The following is a 17,947-nucleotide window of genomic DNA, read 5'->3' as shown; positions in this document are numbered from 1 at the left end:
CTCCAAAAAGGTAATGACATACAGAAAGAGATATAGATATAGATATATATACATACATACTCCTAAAGAAAGGATTAAAAAAAGTTTCATTTTTGGTGGACTGTAATGATTTAATACCAGCAATCTGGAAGGCTTAATGTAAGGTATGAAATTTTAATGTTCATAACCTCATGGATTAAAAAAAAACTAGACTTAATAGGAAAGCTACAATTACAAAAAGTAAAAATTAGCAAGAAACCCAAAAAGTACAGGGTGACTCATTAAAAGAACCAAACAACTGTGTTTAAGAAAATGCTTTGAGACTACGTCTAGGATGGAGTGTGGGCTTCTCCATCGAACAGATCAGGCCATGAATCATAGTGTCTACCAAACACTTGCCCTGTAAATGATATAAAATCAGTTCACCTCTCTGAGCCTTGGTTTGAGCAACTGTAAAATGAAGATAATACCTATGGCTACAGTAAGGATTAAATCTTAATGCATGCCTTGGCCTCTGCAGAAGCGCCATACATGGAAATATGGTTGATAACATTTCCAACTGCTGTTGGAGAGAAGGAAGGACGGACAGTGCTCTATGTTGACAAGGCCCTGGAGAGACTGCAGAAGAAAATATTCTTAAATGATTGGAACAGAAAGAAGAAATTTAAGACATATGAAAGGAGAGAAGAGAAGATCTTACTTAAAAAGATTAAATATTATTTAGAAGGAAAAGCATTAAGCCAAAACAATATATTTCTGACAGGGAGCAAGCAGGAAAAGTTTAGTGTTAGTCCATGTTGATTAGTGGTGTTTGGGAGGGTTGACACAAATTCTACTAATAGGTCAACTATGTGTCAAGTTCTTGTTTAACAAATATACTAAAAGTCTTCTATAGAATGTTTCCTGTCTTACTAAATTAGAATATATACACAAATAAAAGGAGTTTATCACTAGTTTTAGTTTTGACTAAAAGCAATAACGAAAGATTCTTGAAACTTTTATGTAATACCTCAATTTTCTTGACTACAGGGAAAGCCTTTGAGAACAGTCCCAGTTACACAATTAGGAGACAGTAACCTACATTCCCATCCCTAATTGGTCGAACAGTCTTCCTCAGAGAGCTTCTTCCAGCAGCAAAACTACTGACCTCCGTACCTGAAGTAGTCCTCAACCACCTCCTATTCTTCTGGTTACCATATGTAGTTTATAAGCTTTGTTGTACTTTCCTCAAGATTATCTTTCACTTTTGTTCCATTTCCCTGCACTACCACAGCCATATTCTTAAGCCATACTCACCTTTCGGCATTTCTGTGAGCTTCCCTGTATTATGGAAAAAAAAATCCACAATGCCTAAGAAGTCTCTTTTTAAAGAGGAAATTCTGACCAGCAACTGTGTTTCCCAATATCCTGCTATGGTTCCCAGATACCTGCCTAATAAAATAAATCTCATTCTTGATTCTTCACCACGCTGGCTCTCCTCTACCAGACATCATTTCTTTTCCCAATGTTCCCTCAGTGGTCTCCTGTCAGAACAACGTATCTGCCCATATTTCATATTTTGTCTGCCTTACTCCCAGCCACCTACCCGCCACACTCTGCCTGAGAAATCCTCCTCCACTGCTCAGCCAACCATGCTGTCCCTGTATCTACGAGCTTCGTTGAACTTAAATCTCTTCACAGTCTTCCTAGTCCAAGCTGATTTCACAGTATTAACTGCAGAAACCCTTCTGTTCTCTGTGAAGAACAACCACTCTGATATAAAGTGTCCCTTCTGTTAGCTGTGCTTGTGTAGCTGAATGAATTTCAAAGTATTCATAACATAGTTTTGAGTGTAGATGGAAAAGGCATAGGGGTTCTTCGTTTTACTTCTACCATTAAATTCAATCCCTCAAGGGTAGATGCTACCTCTGTCATTCATTGGACAGGTATTTCCTGCCCATCCACCACATCCAAAGCCCTGGGGCTGCAGCAATTAACAACACAGATGCAGATCCCCATCCCCAGCCTCTTGAAGCTTACATTCTACAAGGGGAAGACAGACATGAAGCAAGACAAACAAGAAAAACAATAGTGAGATCATCGTAAGAGCTAAAGGAAAAAATAAGCCCAGCGGGGGAGGGATATGAGGTGTTAGGGTGAGGTAGAGAAGGGAGTAGATTAATAATGTAGAGGAGGAGACCAGGAAAGACCTTTCTGTGCAGAGCAGAGTGAAGACCTGAAGACTTCTGCATTTTTGGTTTTCCTCAGCAGCTTTCTGAAGGTGCTTTGCGTATAGCAGCAGCTGCACTAAAAATACTAGTTGACAAAATTATTTACTAACATAGTAAGGAAAATCCTCTAAGCCAATGAAATGAGCATATCACGTTGTCTGACACATTTAGAAAGCAGCCACAGGCCTTGTTTACACAAAAGAAATTCACAGATCATTATGGAGTATGTTGTTTATGGTCACAAAGCAAAAACAAACAAAGCAAACCCAACTAGGCAAACCCAATGTAGCCCACTTTTAGAAAGCCCTTGAGAATAGCACACCACATCTATAAAGGGTCAGGAAACAAATGAGTGTGCCTAATGGCATCTCCAGTGCAAGAAGACTGCGAACAATCTGTGAAACCAAAGCTGGTTAATCACCTGCACAACGGCTGATGGGGGGGGGGGGGAACAGGGGGCACAACTTGAACTAGAGCTGGTGCTGAGTAGTGTAATTACAAGTGTGTGTAACTTACTTCTACGTAACCTAAGCAAGGGGCCTTCTTGGGGACCCAAATAAAGGCACATATCACTTGAGCTATCTGGGTTACATTCATGCTGTTATGTAGGACATTTTGAGAAGAGAAATAAAGCCAAGAATCCTCTCCCTCAGGCTTTTCCGTACACGCTCTTTAAAAAGCTTACGTCCATATTCCTAGCTTCCTAGCTTCCGTCACTAAGAGCTTGAAAGACTCAAAAAAGTAGGTCTCATTTTCATGTAAAATTATTCTAATTTTGCAACGTGCTCCATAGCATTAAAAATTTTTAGAAAAACTCTACATCTTTTAACACTGCTTCTGAAAATGGTTCATCTGCCCTGGCTGTCATAGGGAATGAAGAATATCTTGGTATTAAAGACATTAAATTATGGAGGGAAAAGAGTAAACTACTTCTGAAGTGATCTGTAGACCAAGGACAATCTTACGGACAGAGAAGCCAGAAGTGCCCACAGTTGGTTTCTCCTCTAAGACCAGCTGGGGGCGCGGCCCTGGAGAAGCTCAAACCTCAGAAAGTTCTAGCACACTGACAAACAGAACTGGTTTCCTTATTTTGTGCTCCAAAAGCTACCAAGGAGTAAGTCTCTGATTCAAAGCAAAAAAAAAAAAAAAAGTTCAGGAAAAGCCAACTATTCTTTAAACAGATGGGTTGAATTTTCACTTTTAGAAAGTATGCCTGACAAGTGGTTCACAACCAACTAATCTGAAAATAAAGTAGAAATAAAGGGCATACATTTCACTTATCATCTTTATATACATGTACACACACACACATATATATTTTGTAAGTAATAAATCATTAAAAACAATTTCTTTTTTTTGCTCCTCAGTTTTGAACAGACGTTTTTCAAAAGGAAAGGGTGGTTCCAAGTTGCTTTGAGGCTAGACACCCAATTCTGCAAAATCAAATTCCTTTTTGCTTTATACAGATCTGTCCCAAACGCTGACTTGTGACAGACCCAGGATGAGAAGGATGAACGCTAATGGATGCAGAAGCACAGTGTCATCTAACTTTGTCCTATCGCAATTTAGGCAACACCAACTAGACTACCAGAGGGTTATAGAGCAATATTTAACAAAACGTGAACCAATTTAGCATTTTGAGATTTCATATTTCAAACAGAAATATAAATGCTTTTGGTATTTCAAAGCTAACCAGTGGTTTACCCACCAGAGAACTCTGAATGTGCATCTGGTCATTTTAAAACAACTTATAAAATCAGAGCATTTCCACAGAAAATTTAGCATTCAAAATTTCCAGGAGGTAAAAATCAAGCTGTAGCTCCCCAACTGTTACCTAATTTTAGTTGAAAACTTTCACTTGAAATAAAAGAATATGCTAGAATTCTTCTTTTTAACTCATGAAGCCAGCATACATGCCTTCACCTCTGTGTCTGAAACAAGTCAGGGAAAAAAATTCTCTTTATATTCTTACTGCCTCCAATTTTCTTTTCTGCACCTGCAACCCCCACCCATAACATGTCTGTACGAAAGACAAAAAGAGCATTTCTTTCAGGCCTGAGGTTACATGCTTTTAATATTTTAAGACAGAGGAGAAAGGATTTGTGCCAGAAGTCTAGTCTTGGAAAAGGGCATAAACAGTTGGACTAGGGTGATTCATGTAGACAGTTCCGTGCAGTCCCCTTCATCACTTACCAGCAGCACAAGACAAGGGATATCCTGAATTTCCAGAGCACTCAACTGTTTCATTCATTTGGCAACTAATCACTTATGTGAAAACATCTTTTATGCCACTACTTTGTACCACTCTTCAATTTTCATGTGTTTCTGCTCTAATCTTCTCAACTAAGCACACAACTTCACACTTAAAAAATGACCAGCAGGTATTTCTTAAAAGGCTCAAGAATGAGGCCAAATAATTATGATTTCCAATTACTGAAACAGAGTCATCTGAAAAATATAGTTGACAGTGGGAGAGAGGGAAAAGTTCTGAAAGAATATTGGGCCACTGTATCAATTTCTTACTTAAAAAAAATCCTGTCCTAAATCTCTTAAGATCTATGGTGTTCCTGTTCTTATTTTTTTTTTTTAATTTTTATTCATTTTTTTAGTTTCTTTTCAGTGTTCCAGAATTCATTGTTTATGTACCATACCCAGAGCTCCATGCAATGGTGTCCTTATTCTTGATATGCATTCTGAAATTAAGATTTTCATAAGCAGATTCTTGATGCTTTGACTGATTAAATTACACATATATATTTAAGCTCAAGAAAGTAACTCAGCTAAAATGTTTTATAATGAGCCTACTACCTAAATAGTCTTAAAAGTCCTTCTTCATAAGAGCAGGCATCTCAAGTTAGTAAAATGCCCAAATCACAAACTGCAGAACTGAAAAGATGAAAGCGGCCTACAAAACGTGAACCAATGACTCACAGCTACCTAGTTGAATCTTTGATTATGGAGCATGCCGAAAGATAGTTTTACACCTGAATACTTTTAGCCACAGAGCTCGCCACACTCTGCTAGATAATCTAGTCTTTGAGGTCCAGCATGTTTAGATATTTATCTATGCTTGCCTTCCTGTGAGGAAACTGATGATTCGAAGTTCTAAAAATAAATCCACAATGTCCTCACCAAAGGGTATGAAAACAGCTGCCTTAAGAATTTTTTGACGGCTTCATTTTGATATCAACAGAAAATTCACTGCAATAAGTCTGCTAACCATGGAAAATAGAGCACCAGAGCATTCTGGGGTGGTGCAAAAGCTGAATCATTTCTGAGAGAAGGTTCCACTTCACTAAGAAACTGTTCCTGTATTCCCAGTGTGTGGGAGCAGACCTCTCCTGGAAAGTGTTATATTCTCTGCATTTGCTGCATCATGGCCTGGACCTGTAAGGCAACATGTCTACCAGCTTCACTCCTCTGCCAAAACCAAAAGGTGGGATCAAGGAAGTGGGAATTTTTGCCCATGAAACTCACTCCATGAGCAGGCAATAAACATTCCCAGAAGTCAGGGAAAAAACAGAGCCAATTAAAAAGTTCCTAGATTTTAGCTGTTCCCGTGGAATAGCTCTCAAATTAATTCACTAAGATTTCCTTAAAGTACTAATAATTATTACGCCTCTCCCATAACTGTACCTTTACCTAACCCTTATGTAACTTGTTAAGTCTAACTTAGTTCATTGATGACATTCTAAGGTATTTTCTAAAGTTCTAACCAAGAAAGAAACCAGCTGGTAATGGTTTAAGTGCAAAAGATAGATTAATTTCTACATCATAGTTTCTAGTATTGTAGGAGCTGATAAAAAAAATCTGAGCAACTGAGAAAAAAGAACTTCCACACAGAACTGATACTGGTAAATACAGTGCAAAACCCCAAACTTGATAAAGCTTAATAGTATTACCTTTTTGGCACTTTCAGGACCTGATTCATCAAAGCGAAATCTGACAATTCTGAAATCTTTACAGTAAATAATTAACTCTGTTGGATTAAATTTCAGTTTCTGGTTGGGACCTAGGACTTTCTGCTTCCTCTTGTGGTCATTTACTAAAAAGGAAAAAATAAAGAAAAAAAAGTGTAAAAATTCTTTTTTGTCACTCACTCTTTAGTATACTTTAACAAATTATTACTGAAAATAATTAGGTTACCCCCTACTTAAACACTGCTTCTCTGGTATCTTTTATATTTGTCTACAATTTACAGAACTTGGAAAGGGGATAGATTTTAACTTCGCTTTTGACTATATTTTAAATGATCTTTGCATAAAACCACCACCATCTAGACACATTTAATGCTTAAAATTTTAATTAAAAAGAGGACAAATACTTAGAAAACATAAAAAGCTAAATATGCTGTATTTCCATTTAAAAATAATTTATTGACTTCAGGACACCTGGGTGGCTCAGTCAGTTGAGCATCTGACTCTTGTTTTCAGCTCAAGTCATGATCTCAGGATCATGGGATTGAGCCCCACATCGGGCCTGGCACTCAACGAGGACTCTGAGATTCTTTCTCTCCCTCTCTCTCTTCCCCTCCCCTTGCTCACATTTGTTCTCCCTCTCTCTCTAAAATAAATAAAAGTTTTAAAAAATAATTTATTGACTTCTCTTTCATTAATATTCCTGGGACTCAAATAAAAGGGAGGGGGGACATAAACCTACAGAAATAAAATTCCAACCCAAATGTTTGAGAGGTGTGAGTCTTCAAGCAACACTTCTTGAGGAGAATCAGCTTTTATGGACTGAGTAAAGAATACTACATACCTGTGACAATTTGCTCAATACATGTTAAAGGGACATCATGCTCACCCAGAAGAAGGTTTCTGTAATGGAATTTCTGAAATAAAAATTATGTTCATGTTAGGTCATTCCTCAACAACCTGAAATGGTAGTAACTGCCTTACTCTACCATGATGACTATCTCTAAAAAGAACAAAATGCTTTTGTCTCCAGAACTACGACAGTTCTAAGGAGGAAGTATCTCAGAACATACTGCAATCATGAAAAGGAAAAAGAAACACATGCTATGTTCGCACTCTCTCCACCTTTCTCTCCATACTTTTATATATGAAATGAGGTTAAATTGTATACAATAATACGTTTATAATATCCAAGATATGCAATATTATCAATCACTTCATAGGCAACCATTTGCATGTCTGACTCTGGTTAGACGGTCATTAAAATAACAAAGAAAAAGGTACTCTCAAGTCATCAGATTTTAATGGGCAAAATCATGGCTTGATTTTACAAAGGAGACTTTGGAAAATCACTCTTTTGAAAGTAATTTTTAGAGCAGAAATTATACTAGAAATAAAAATCTTCAGGCAAACTACAGCTCGTTTTATTTTAATCTGTCAATAAACACTTTATACCCATTTTTAAACTAAGAAAATAGTTCTCACTATTAACCAGCTGTCAGTAGAGCACTGGTTTATTTCCCCTACCAGCAGTATGAGATGTGGCTATTTTAATTAAGTATATGCATTTCATTTACAGTGAAGTCTGCAGCCACAGATAAAATATGAATCTAAGTGAAGTCTGCAGCCACAGATAAAAATGAATCTAAAAACGAAGAGGAAAAACCCTTTGGTCTATAGCCAAATTAGTGTGTCCACATACTAGGTACCTATAAATGCCTTCAATCTAAATATACCTACAATAGTTTGCAATATACACACAAATATAAAGTAAATATTTTGGTAAACTAATAAAAGCTATATGAAATATATGTATCCAGAGTCAGACATTTCAGTCAAAAGTTTACAATTAATATCCAAATATTTGATTTGAGAACAATTCCTATCATAAATAAAAGTCTAGGGGATAAAAGTATATAACACTTTAGAAATCAAAATAGAAGAGCCAAGGAAAAGTCCACAATTTTTAAGTTAAAAACCTCAATTTTTAAAAAACCAAACTTAAACGGTATTATGGGTTTCCAGTGAGACCATAAAATGGCAAGTGTTATTAAAGAAAAATTTTATCAGTATTTTTCTTCCTTCTAATTGGACCAGTAAATTGAAATTTCAAACTAGAATTTGATGTTTGGAAAAGGAATTAGTTAAAAATACTATGAAATCTATAAAATCCACTGTGTTTATGCAATTATTTGCTAAATAATTAAGCTTTTCTCTTTAGGACTACTTTAAAAAAAAAGGATAGCTTCATTTTTAAAAGCAGTTTAAAACATGTAGAAGAAAGAAAATACTAACTCTATTACTGAAAGGATATCTAAGCAATAATCACAGGAGATAAAAAAGCAAGATAACTCAACCATCTCACGAATTCTTCTCCTTGAGTCCCAACATTCTCTGTACACTTTATTTTGAATTTTAATATAACACATTCCCAATGTTGTTAACTGCATAATAATTTTACTATAATTTTCCATACTTGTGCTTTAAGTAATTATACATACTGCTTAGAGTCAAATCCTTGATACAACTAAACAACACACAAATAACACACACCTGTAATGGCATCGGGTCATCCGTAATAAAGGAAATTTTGAAGTTACTGCAGATCAGCTTTCCCCACAGATCGTACTGACTTGTGTCCGTTGCAATGCATTTTCTCACAAAATTGACTTCATTTACAACAATTTCCCCTTTTAAAAAAGAAAAATATTGTGTGAGCTACAACTATACCATAAAATGTCTACAGTCACCGTGTGGCCGATGAGGATTACTTCATGATGACGAGAGTAAGAATGAACCCTGGAGGCTTACCAGGTGCCGGGTGCCAGGAAAGCTTTCATCAAGAGCAGCAGTAACAGTGAGGCACTGCCCACCATTTGTGAGATACAGAAACTAAGGCACGAAGAGCTGAAGGGTCTGAGATGGTTCAACCAGAAAGGCTGAAACCGAGTCTGCATTTAATACTATGTGATACTGCCTCCCATTATCTTTTATTGAAAGGCATTCTGGTGAAGAGATAAACTACACTATCTTCTTCAAAGTACTGTTTGGAGTATTTGTGTTTTATTAACATGTGACTTTACATCCCAAACCAATGTCTTTGATTCCTTTACTAAGGGATGAGAAACAGAGTTTGGGCTTAACCCAAAATAAGTAAGTAACTCAAAGTACTTATTAACTCAAAATAAGTAACACAATGTATTATTGGTAAACAGGGTTCAGGATGGTGAACCCTAGGAACACCCTGAACTCATCTCCTCTCATGGACATACTGAGTCTACAGCTACGTACAGACAATTTCCTTTTAAACCCTAAAGGCTAGCTGAGTGACAGCTCCAGACTGGGCAAAGGAGAACTAAACCATATGGAAGCAAGTAGGAGAGGCTGGGACATAATTTCAATATATATATATATATACCATCCCTGCATGGTGACCCACAACCAGGATGGAACTCAAAACACAGACTTTCTTCCTGAGAGTGAAGGGTTCAAATGCTACATCAGGCACCCCAAGTTTTAACACATACCTTGAGAGACAAGCCCTCAAAACATGGAACTTTAAAACCAATGAGGTTTGTGTCCCAAGACCTATAAGACCCTAGAGATCTGAGAAACTGCTCTTAAAAAGCTAAGACACTTGGACTCACATACCTGGGGCCCAGGTCGGAGGCAGCGATGGTGGCCAGACTTCAAGCGAAGGAGGCTTACCTCCTTCTTATATTAAAGCACTGGCCTGGCCGGAAGGGCAGGTGCCTTATTTAACACATCTATCTAGGAGCCTGTTGGAACACTCTCTGGGGACAGAGACTAGTGGGTGCCATATCCACACACTCCCTCTGCTGTGCTCCAGACCACCAGTATCTCTCAAAAGGCAGCTTTTACATACATCTGGTACCCTGATTTTTGTGGTTGCCTCCTGGCTCTTGTGGCCAGTAGGGCCTACACTTGTCGTCCTACAAGACTATATGTATTTGCATACCTTAAAAAGTTGATGCCTAAGGGTTTGGCTTCCAGTCAGCCAAATCGAGGCACTGAGATCCTCCCCTCTGGGATATTGACTGGTTTGGCACATCCTAAACTACTGGGATCTACTAAAAATATAATAGACTGATTGGACAAGCAGGATGGTATGAGAGATAACAAAGAGCTGGGGAATAAGGTTGAACAATAAGGCTAAACAATAAGGTTCATCTCCTACACAATGCCCCTCCTTCAGGATTGGGAGAGGTAGTTGTTTCATCTACTATATAGAAACCAACAAAGAGAGTCAAACAAAGTGAAGAAACAGAGGAATATGTTCCAAATGATAGAACAAGACAAAACCTCAGAGAAAAAACTTAGTTAAAAAGAGATAAGTAATTCACCTGATAAAAAGAGTTCAAAGTAATGGTGGTAAAGGTGCTCACCAAAAATGAAAACAGTAACTCAAAAAGATAAATGTACTCCTATGTTTACTGTAGCATTATTTACAATAGTTAAGACATGGAGAAACAATGTAAGTATCCATCAATAGACAAATGGATAAGGAAAATGTGCTATATATACACAATGGAATATTACACAGTAATAAAATAAAAAGGAAGGATCATGCCACTTGAGATAACATGAATGGACCTAGAGGGTATCATGCTAACTAAAACTAGTCAGATTGAGAAGACAAATACTGTCTGATTCCAGTCATAAGTATAATCTGGAAAAAATAGAGAAAAATCAAAATCAGAACTATAAATACAGACAACAAACTGATAGTTGTCAGAGGGGAGGAGAGTGGGTGATTAGGCAAAGAGTAGGAGATACAGATCTCCAGTTATGCGATAAGTAACTTATAGGAATAAAAAGCAGAGCATAAGGAATATGTCACTGATATTGTCATAGCTATGTAATACCACAGATGGTAAAGCTACACTTATGGTGAGCAGTGCATAATGTATAAAGTTGTCAAATCACTAAGTCATACACCTGAAACTAATGTAACATTGTGTGTCAACTATACTCAGATTATTAAAAATTGCACTTAAGTGAAAAAAAAAAAAAAAAAGAAAGAAAAAAGAAAAGATGATCACCAAACTGGGAAGAAAAAAAAAAATGCATGAACACAATGAGAACTTCAACAAAAAAGATGGAAGAGCTAAGAAGATACTGAACAGAAGAACAATAGTTGAACAAAGAACAATAACTGAAACAAAAATGCCCCAAAAGGGTTGATGAAAGGTAGATGAAAAAAAAAAAAAAAAAAAAAAGGAATCAGTCAACTTCAAAAAAAGGCAAGAGAACCCATCCAAATCAGAATAGCAAAAAGAAAAAAAGAATGGAAAAATGTACGGATAGCTTAAAGGACTTACTGGACGTCAAATGGACTAATGTTTGCATCATCAGGCTCCCAGGATAAGGGAAAGGGAAAATCTTACTAGAAGAAATAATGGCTGAAAACTTCTCTAATCTGGGGACGGAAACATCCAAATCCAGCAAGATCACACAGTTCCCAACAAGAGGAACCCAAAAAGAGACCCACTTCAAGACACACTGTAATTAAAATATTAAAAGTTAAAGACAAGGAGAGAATATTAGAAGTGGCAAGAAAAAAATAACTTATTACAGACAACAAAGCCTGACAAGGCTATCAACAGAACTTTTAGCAGAAATTGCACAAGCCAGGAGAGAGTGACACTATATACTCAAAGTGCTGAAAGAAAAAACCCTTTCAATCAAGAACACTCTACACAGCAAAGTTATCATTCAGAAGTGAAGAGGAAATAAAAAATTTTCCAGACAAGCAAAAACTAAAGAAGGTATGCTAACAAAGACTTCTTTACACTGAAAAGAAAGAGCACTAGTTTATAACAAGAACACATATGAAAGAATACATATCACTGGAAAGATAAACATATAGTAAAGGTAGTGAATTCTAAACTTCTAAAGCTATTAAGAAGGTTAAAAGACAAAAGTAATAAAATTACCTAAAACTACAATATTTGGTTATGGGATACTGAAGATATACAAAGATGTAAAATGTAACATCAAAAACATGAAGTGTGAATGGCAAAAGTAATATCTTAAGCTTTACAATGGGACAAAACTTAAGTTGTTATCAATTTAAGACTGTAGACTGTAACAGATAGAAGTTGTTATATTTAAACCTCACAGTTGCAAAACAAAGCAAAAACCTATACTAAATACACAGAAGATAAAGAGAAAGGAATATAAGCATACCACTAAAGAAAGCCATCAAGAAAAAAAAAAGCCATCAAAACACAAAGGAAGAGAACAATGGAAGAAAGGAACAGAGAGGAATTACAAAAACTGCCAGAAAACAAGTAATAAAATGGCAATAAGCACATATCTCTCAATAATTACTTTAAATGTAAATGGACTAAATGTTCCTCTCAAAAGATACAGAGTGGGTGAATGGATTAAAAAACACTTATCTATATGTTACCTATAAGAGACTTGCTATAGATGTATGGAAAGAAGGACAGAACAAGGGATTTTCCATGCAAATGGAAACCAAAGCTGGAGTATATATACTTACATCAAACAAAAAGACTTGAAAACAAAGACTGCAATAAAGACAAAGAGAGTGCTACATAATGATAAAAGGGTCAATCCAATGAGAAGATATAACATTCGTAAACACTTATGCGCCCAACAGTGGAGCACCTAAATATAAAAAGAAACTATTAGCAGCCTTAAAGGGAGAAATAAGACAGCAATATAATAACAGTTGGGGACTCTATTCCAGTCAATAGTTTGAATAAATTACTAAAAGCACGAGAAAATTACAGGCCAATATCCCTGATAAACACAGATGCAAAAATCCTCAACAAAATACTTACAAATAAGAAAAATTCAGTAATATATTAAAACCATCATACACCATGATGGAGTGGGATTACTGCAGGGATGCAAGGATGGTTCAACATCTGCAAATCAGTCAATATGATACACTGCATTAACAAACTGAAGGGTAAAAATCCTTTGATCATCTCAATAGATACAGAAAAAGCATCTGACAAAATTCAACATCCATTTATGATGAAAACTCAACAAAGCCAGTGTCGTGGAAAACACACCTCAATATAATAAGGGCCATATGTGATAAGCCCACAGCTAATAATAAACTCAATAGTGAAAAACTGAAAGTTTTCTCTCTAAAATCAGAAACAAGACAAGGATACACACTTTAATTCAACATAGTACTGGAACTCCAAGTCACAGCAATTAGCTAAGGAAAAAAACAAAAGTCATCCAAATTGAAAATGAAGAAGTAAAACTGTCATTATTCAAAGATGATACGATATATATAAAACCTTAAAGACTTCATCAAAAAATGGCTAAACTAGCAAAGTCAGTAAAAATCAATATACAAAATGTGATTACATTTTTATATACTAATAATGAACTATGAGAACGAGAAATTCAGGAAACCCATTTACAATTGTATCAAAAAGAATAAAATACCCAGATCTAATTTAACCAAGGTTGGAGGGGGGAGCCTGTTTATAGAAGACTATGAGATGTTAAATAAAAAAATTAAAGATGACACAAATAAATGGAAAGATATCCCATGCCCATGACTGGACAAATTAACATTGTTAAAATGTCCATTCTACCCAAAGCAATGTACAAATTCAATGTAATATTAAAATTCCAGTGGCATTTACCACAGAAATAGAACTATCTTAAAATCTGTATGAAATCAGCATTTACCACAGAAATAGAACTATCTTAAAATCTGTATGAAACCATAACAGACCCCAAATAACCAAAGCAATCTTGAAAAAGAACAAAGTTGAAGGTAACATGCTCCCTGATTTCAAGCTATATTATAAAGCTATGGTAATTAAAACAAGGTAAACAGACATATAGATCCATAGAACAGAATAGACAGCCCAGAAATAAACCCACCCACACACATATGGCCAGTTAATTTCTAACAAAGGAGCCAAGAGTATATACAATGGGGAAAGGACAGTCTCTTTAATAAATGGCATTTAGAAAATTAGATAGCCATAGGCAAGAGAATGAAACTGGACCACTATCTTACATCATACACAAAAACTAACTTAGAATGACTAGAATTTTAGAAATTAAAGACTCCATAGAAGTCCTAGAAGAAAACATAGGTGGTAAACTCCTTAACAAAGGTCTTGTTGATAATTTTTTTACTCTAACACCAACAGCAAAACAACAAAAGCAAAACAAACAGGTAGGACTACATCAAACTAAAAAGCTTCTGCACAGCAAAAAAAAACCATCAACAGAATGAAAAGACAACCTATTGAATGAAAGAAAATACTTTGAAATTATGTAAGAGGCGAAGATCCAAAATATATAAAAAAGACTCATACAACTCAACAGCTAAAACAAAACCAAACCCGATTTTAAAAATGGCCAGAAGATCTGAATAAGTATTTTCTAAAGAAGACATACAGATGACCAATAGGTACATGAAAAGATGCTCTATATCATTAATTTGTCAGGGAAATGCAAATCAAAAATACAATGACACATCATGTCACATCTGCTGGAATGGCTATTATCAAAAAGATCAGAAATAACAAGTGTTGGCAAGGATGTGGAAAAGAGGCTATCCTTCTACACTGATGGTGGGAATGAAAATTGGTATAGACACTGGAAAACAGTATAAAAGTTCCTCAAAAATTAAAAGCAGAAATACCATGTGATCCAGCAATTCCACTTCTAGGTATTGATCCAAAGAAAATGAGAACATTAACATGAAAAAATATATACACCCACATGTCACTGCAGCATTATTCACAACAGCCAAAATATGGAAACAAAGTATTCATCAGTGGATGAATGAGTAAAGATGCAGCACATTAACCCCACTGCTCAGGAATACTATTCAGTCATAAAAGAAAATGAAATCTTGCCATCTGCAACAACATGGATGCACCTTGGGGGCATTATGCTAACTGAAATTAGTCAGACAAATGCTTGATAATCTCTCTTCTATGTGGAATCTAAAAAACAAACAAACAAACAAAAACAACCCAAGGTCTTAGATACAGAGAACGACTTCGTGTTTGCCAGCGGTGCAGGTTGGGAGAAATGGGTGAACTGGTTTGGTTTTTTTTAGTTTAAATAAATTGTATTTTAAAAATTTAAATAAGCTATATTTTATAAAGCCAAAGTGAGTTTCCCTCTGCACCCAAATTATAACTTACTTGGCAATAAAACTTTAAAATATAGTTTCAAAGTTAAAAGGGAAGATTAGGGGCGCCTGGGTGGCTCAGTGGGTTAATCCTCTGCCTTCGGCTCAGGTCATGATCTCAGAGTCCTGGGATCGAGTCCCATATCGGGCTCTCTGCTCGGCAGGGAGCCTGCTTCCTTCTCTCTTTCTCTGCCTACTTGTGATCTCTGTCCCTGAGATAAATGAATGGAATCTTTGAAAAAAAAAAAAAAAAAAAAAGGAAGATTAAAGAAAGAAATGTAAGAGGTCAAAACAAAATTTATAATGTGCTTTGAAAGAAATTATTTACTTAAAGCGTGGTCTTCATTAAAATAAACCTTAATTTCAAGATCTAAAATTCGACGAGACCGCGGACATTTTTAAGCACTCCATCTTCAGGTTCAGTGGTAGAAAAGGGAGGGTACTGACCTACTTCATCTATATTTATCATTATAAAAACCTTAACAGTGGTGGATAGAACCTGTTTGCTGACAAGCCACAAAAACCTACCAATTCAAGAATGCAACTATGGTCTCAAAGCGATTCTTTCACTCAACAAAACTGTTATCATAAACCTGAGTTGCAATAATAGCTTTTATTCAAAGTTCTTAAAAATACACAAGATAATTTTAAGAACAGCAGCCTACTATTTACTTGAAGATTTAGTTCAAATTTACTCATGTCAATGTCTCAGCTTAAGCCACCTGAATAATCTCCCATCCCGAAGACAAACCTTCTGCACGTGGCCTGTTGAGGCCCTGCGCCCCTCACCCTCTGCCACTGTCCTCCTCACCTACACCCTCACACCACAGTGCTCTTTTCATCCCTCCTAGGGATCATACTGCTCCCACTAGATGCGGTCTTTGCACATGTTGTTCCCATTTCTGGGAATATTCTCCCTTTCTCCCTTAGTCTAATTACTTTCTCAGAAATGCCTTTTTTTTTTTTTTAAATCTCCCAGCCTAGATTAAATCCCTCAATCCCAGCATCATACACTTGTAATTCCTAGCATTTACACAGCTACAATTATATATATATTTTTAAATTACTACCTGTCCCACCCTTAGGATCATATGCTCCATGAGGATAGAAGGGGGAATGATTTTTCCACAATGCTGATACTTCAGTTCCTAGACAAATGCCCAGTACAAGGCAGGTGCCTATTAAATGAATGCTCAACATGTGAAATCACTTCTCTGCTTCCTGGTTCACCAGGCAACTACCAATAATGGAAGAGGAGGTACTCCAGACAGAACAAAAACGAGGAACTGAACAAGGCCAAGCAGCCAAGAGGGTGAGGAGATGCATGGGGGGGCACCTGGGTGGCTCAGTGGGTTGGGCCTCTGCCTTCGGCTCGGGTCGTGGTCTCGGGGTCCTGGGATTGAGCCCCGCATCAGGCTCTCTGCTCAGCGGTGAGCCTGCTTCTCCTTCTCTCTGCCTGCCTCTCTGCCTGCTTGTGATCTCTCTCTCTCTCTCTCTGTGAAATAAATAAATAAATAATCTTTAAAATAAAAAAAAGATGCATGGGAAATCATGATCCCAGGGTCCTGGGATCGAGCCCCACATCCAGCTCTTTGCTCAGCAGGGAGCCTGCTTCTTCCTCTCTCTCTCTGCCTGCCTCTCTGCCTACTTGTGATCCCTGTTTGTCAAATAAACAAATAAAATCTTTAAAAAATAAAAATACCTGTACCCTTCATCTTAAAAAAAAAAAAATGCATGGGAAATTCACATCAAGTTAGAAAAAAGGAACAGAACTGCTATGCGTGCCTACCACATACATAGGAAGCTGTAAAATATACTAATTGGAGTTTCTCAACATTTTTCCTCTTTGATTCTTTCAACAACCCATAAGGTATGGCAGATAAGGTAGTTGGATCCAAAGAAGTTATATCACTTTCTTAAGATTTAAAAAATATTAAGAAGTAAGTTTTCAATTTATAACCAAGTGTTCTGATTTCAAATCCAGTTTTCTCTATTCTTACATAAAATTAAACCTACTATACCTAGAAACAGGAAGCACAAAAACTGAATTAAAGATTCAAAGTATTAGTCTTAACTGGATTCTAATGAGAAAAAAAAACTTTAAATGACATAAATTTACGTTGAAACTCATCAAATAATTCGAACACATAAAATTTAAATCTTCCACAGCCCCTTGAGCCCAATGCCTCCCAATATCGTGGGATATTAGGATATGCCTCCCAAGAACGTGGGCCTGTCTTCCCCCCAAGAAATCTTAACTACCAATTATAAGAGGGCCCTGAACTTAAAAAACAAACAAACAAGCAAACAAACAAAAAACCCCTAAATTAATTATTCACATTGCACTCAGATGTCATACTCCTACAACACTGATTTCTTCATACAAGAACTACTCGCTCACGAAGTATAACCTATATCACTTCATGCTGTGCCAACTTTCTCAACTAGCAAACTCATCTGCCCAAGGAATCTCAAACCAGTGCTACAAAAGGTCATTCAGTTCTAACTCTAAAGACTCATATATATATTTTTATGTATGGTATACTCAAAAATTAACTTTAAAAAAAAAAAAAAAGGCCACACCACAGGATTTTAGGTTCCTGAGAAGGGGAGAAGACGTGATAACAGAAAAAAGAGATGGAGGTTTTGTGGGACAGGACATGGCC

At 36.4% G+C, this 17,947-nt stretch overlaps 1 protein-coding gene across 5 annotated transcripts in view; it reads right to left on the bottom strand.

Annotated features, from left to right (window-relative positions):
- MTMR10 (myotubularin related protein 10) overlaps window positions 1–17,947 on the bottom strand; it is a 54,704-nt gene that overhangs the window by 25,042 nt on the left and 11,715 nt on the right. For 3 of the 5 annotated variants that reach the window (XM_082736623.1, XM_082736625.1, XM_082736628.1), the window contains 3 exons: window positions 8,660–8,796; window positions 6,951–7,023; window positions 6,092–6,234 (listed from right to left, as the gene is read on the bottom strand). In XM_082736623.1, the coding sequence (XP_082592749.1) occupies window positions 6,092–6,234; window positions 6,951–7,023; window positions 8,660–8,796 (353 nt within the window). Of the gene's footprint in view, window positions 1–6,091; window positions 6,235–6,950; window positions 7,024–8,659; window positions 8,797–15,294; window positions 15,514–17,947 lie in introns of all 5 variants that reach the window. The other 2 variants (XM_082736624.1, XM_082736626.1) reach the window with 1 other exon arrangement.

This window comes from Mustela nivalis (assembly GCF_964662115.1).
Source record: "Mustela nivalis genome assembly, chromosome: 6".
NCBI classification, from domain to species: domain Eukaryota; kingdom Metazoa; phylum Chordata; class Mammalia; order Carnivora; family Mustelidae; genus Mustela; species Mustela nivalis.
The sequence above is the reverse complement of the archived record's forward strand: the minus strand, read 5'-3'. Positions and strand labels throughout refer to the sequence as shown.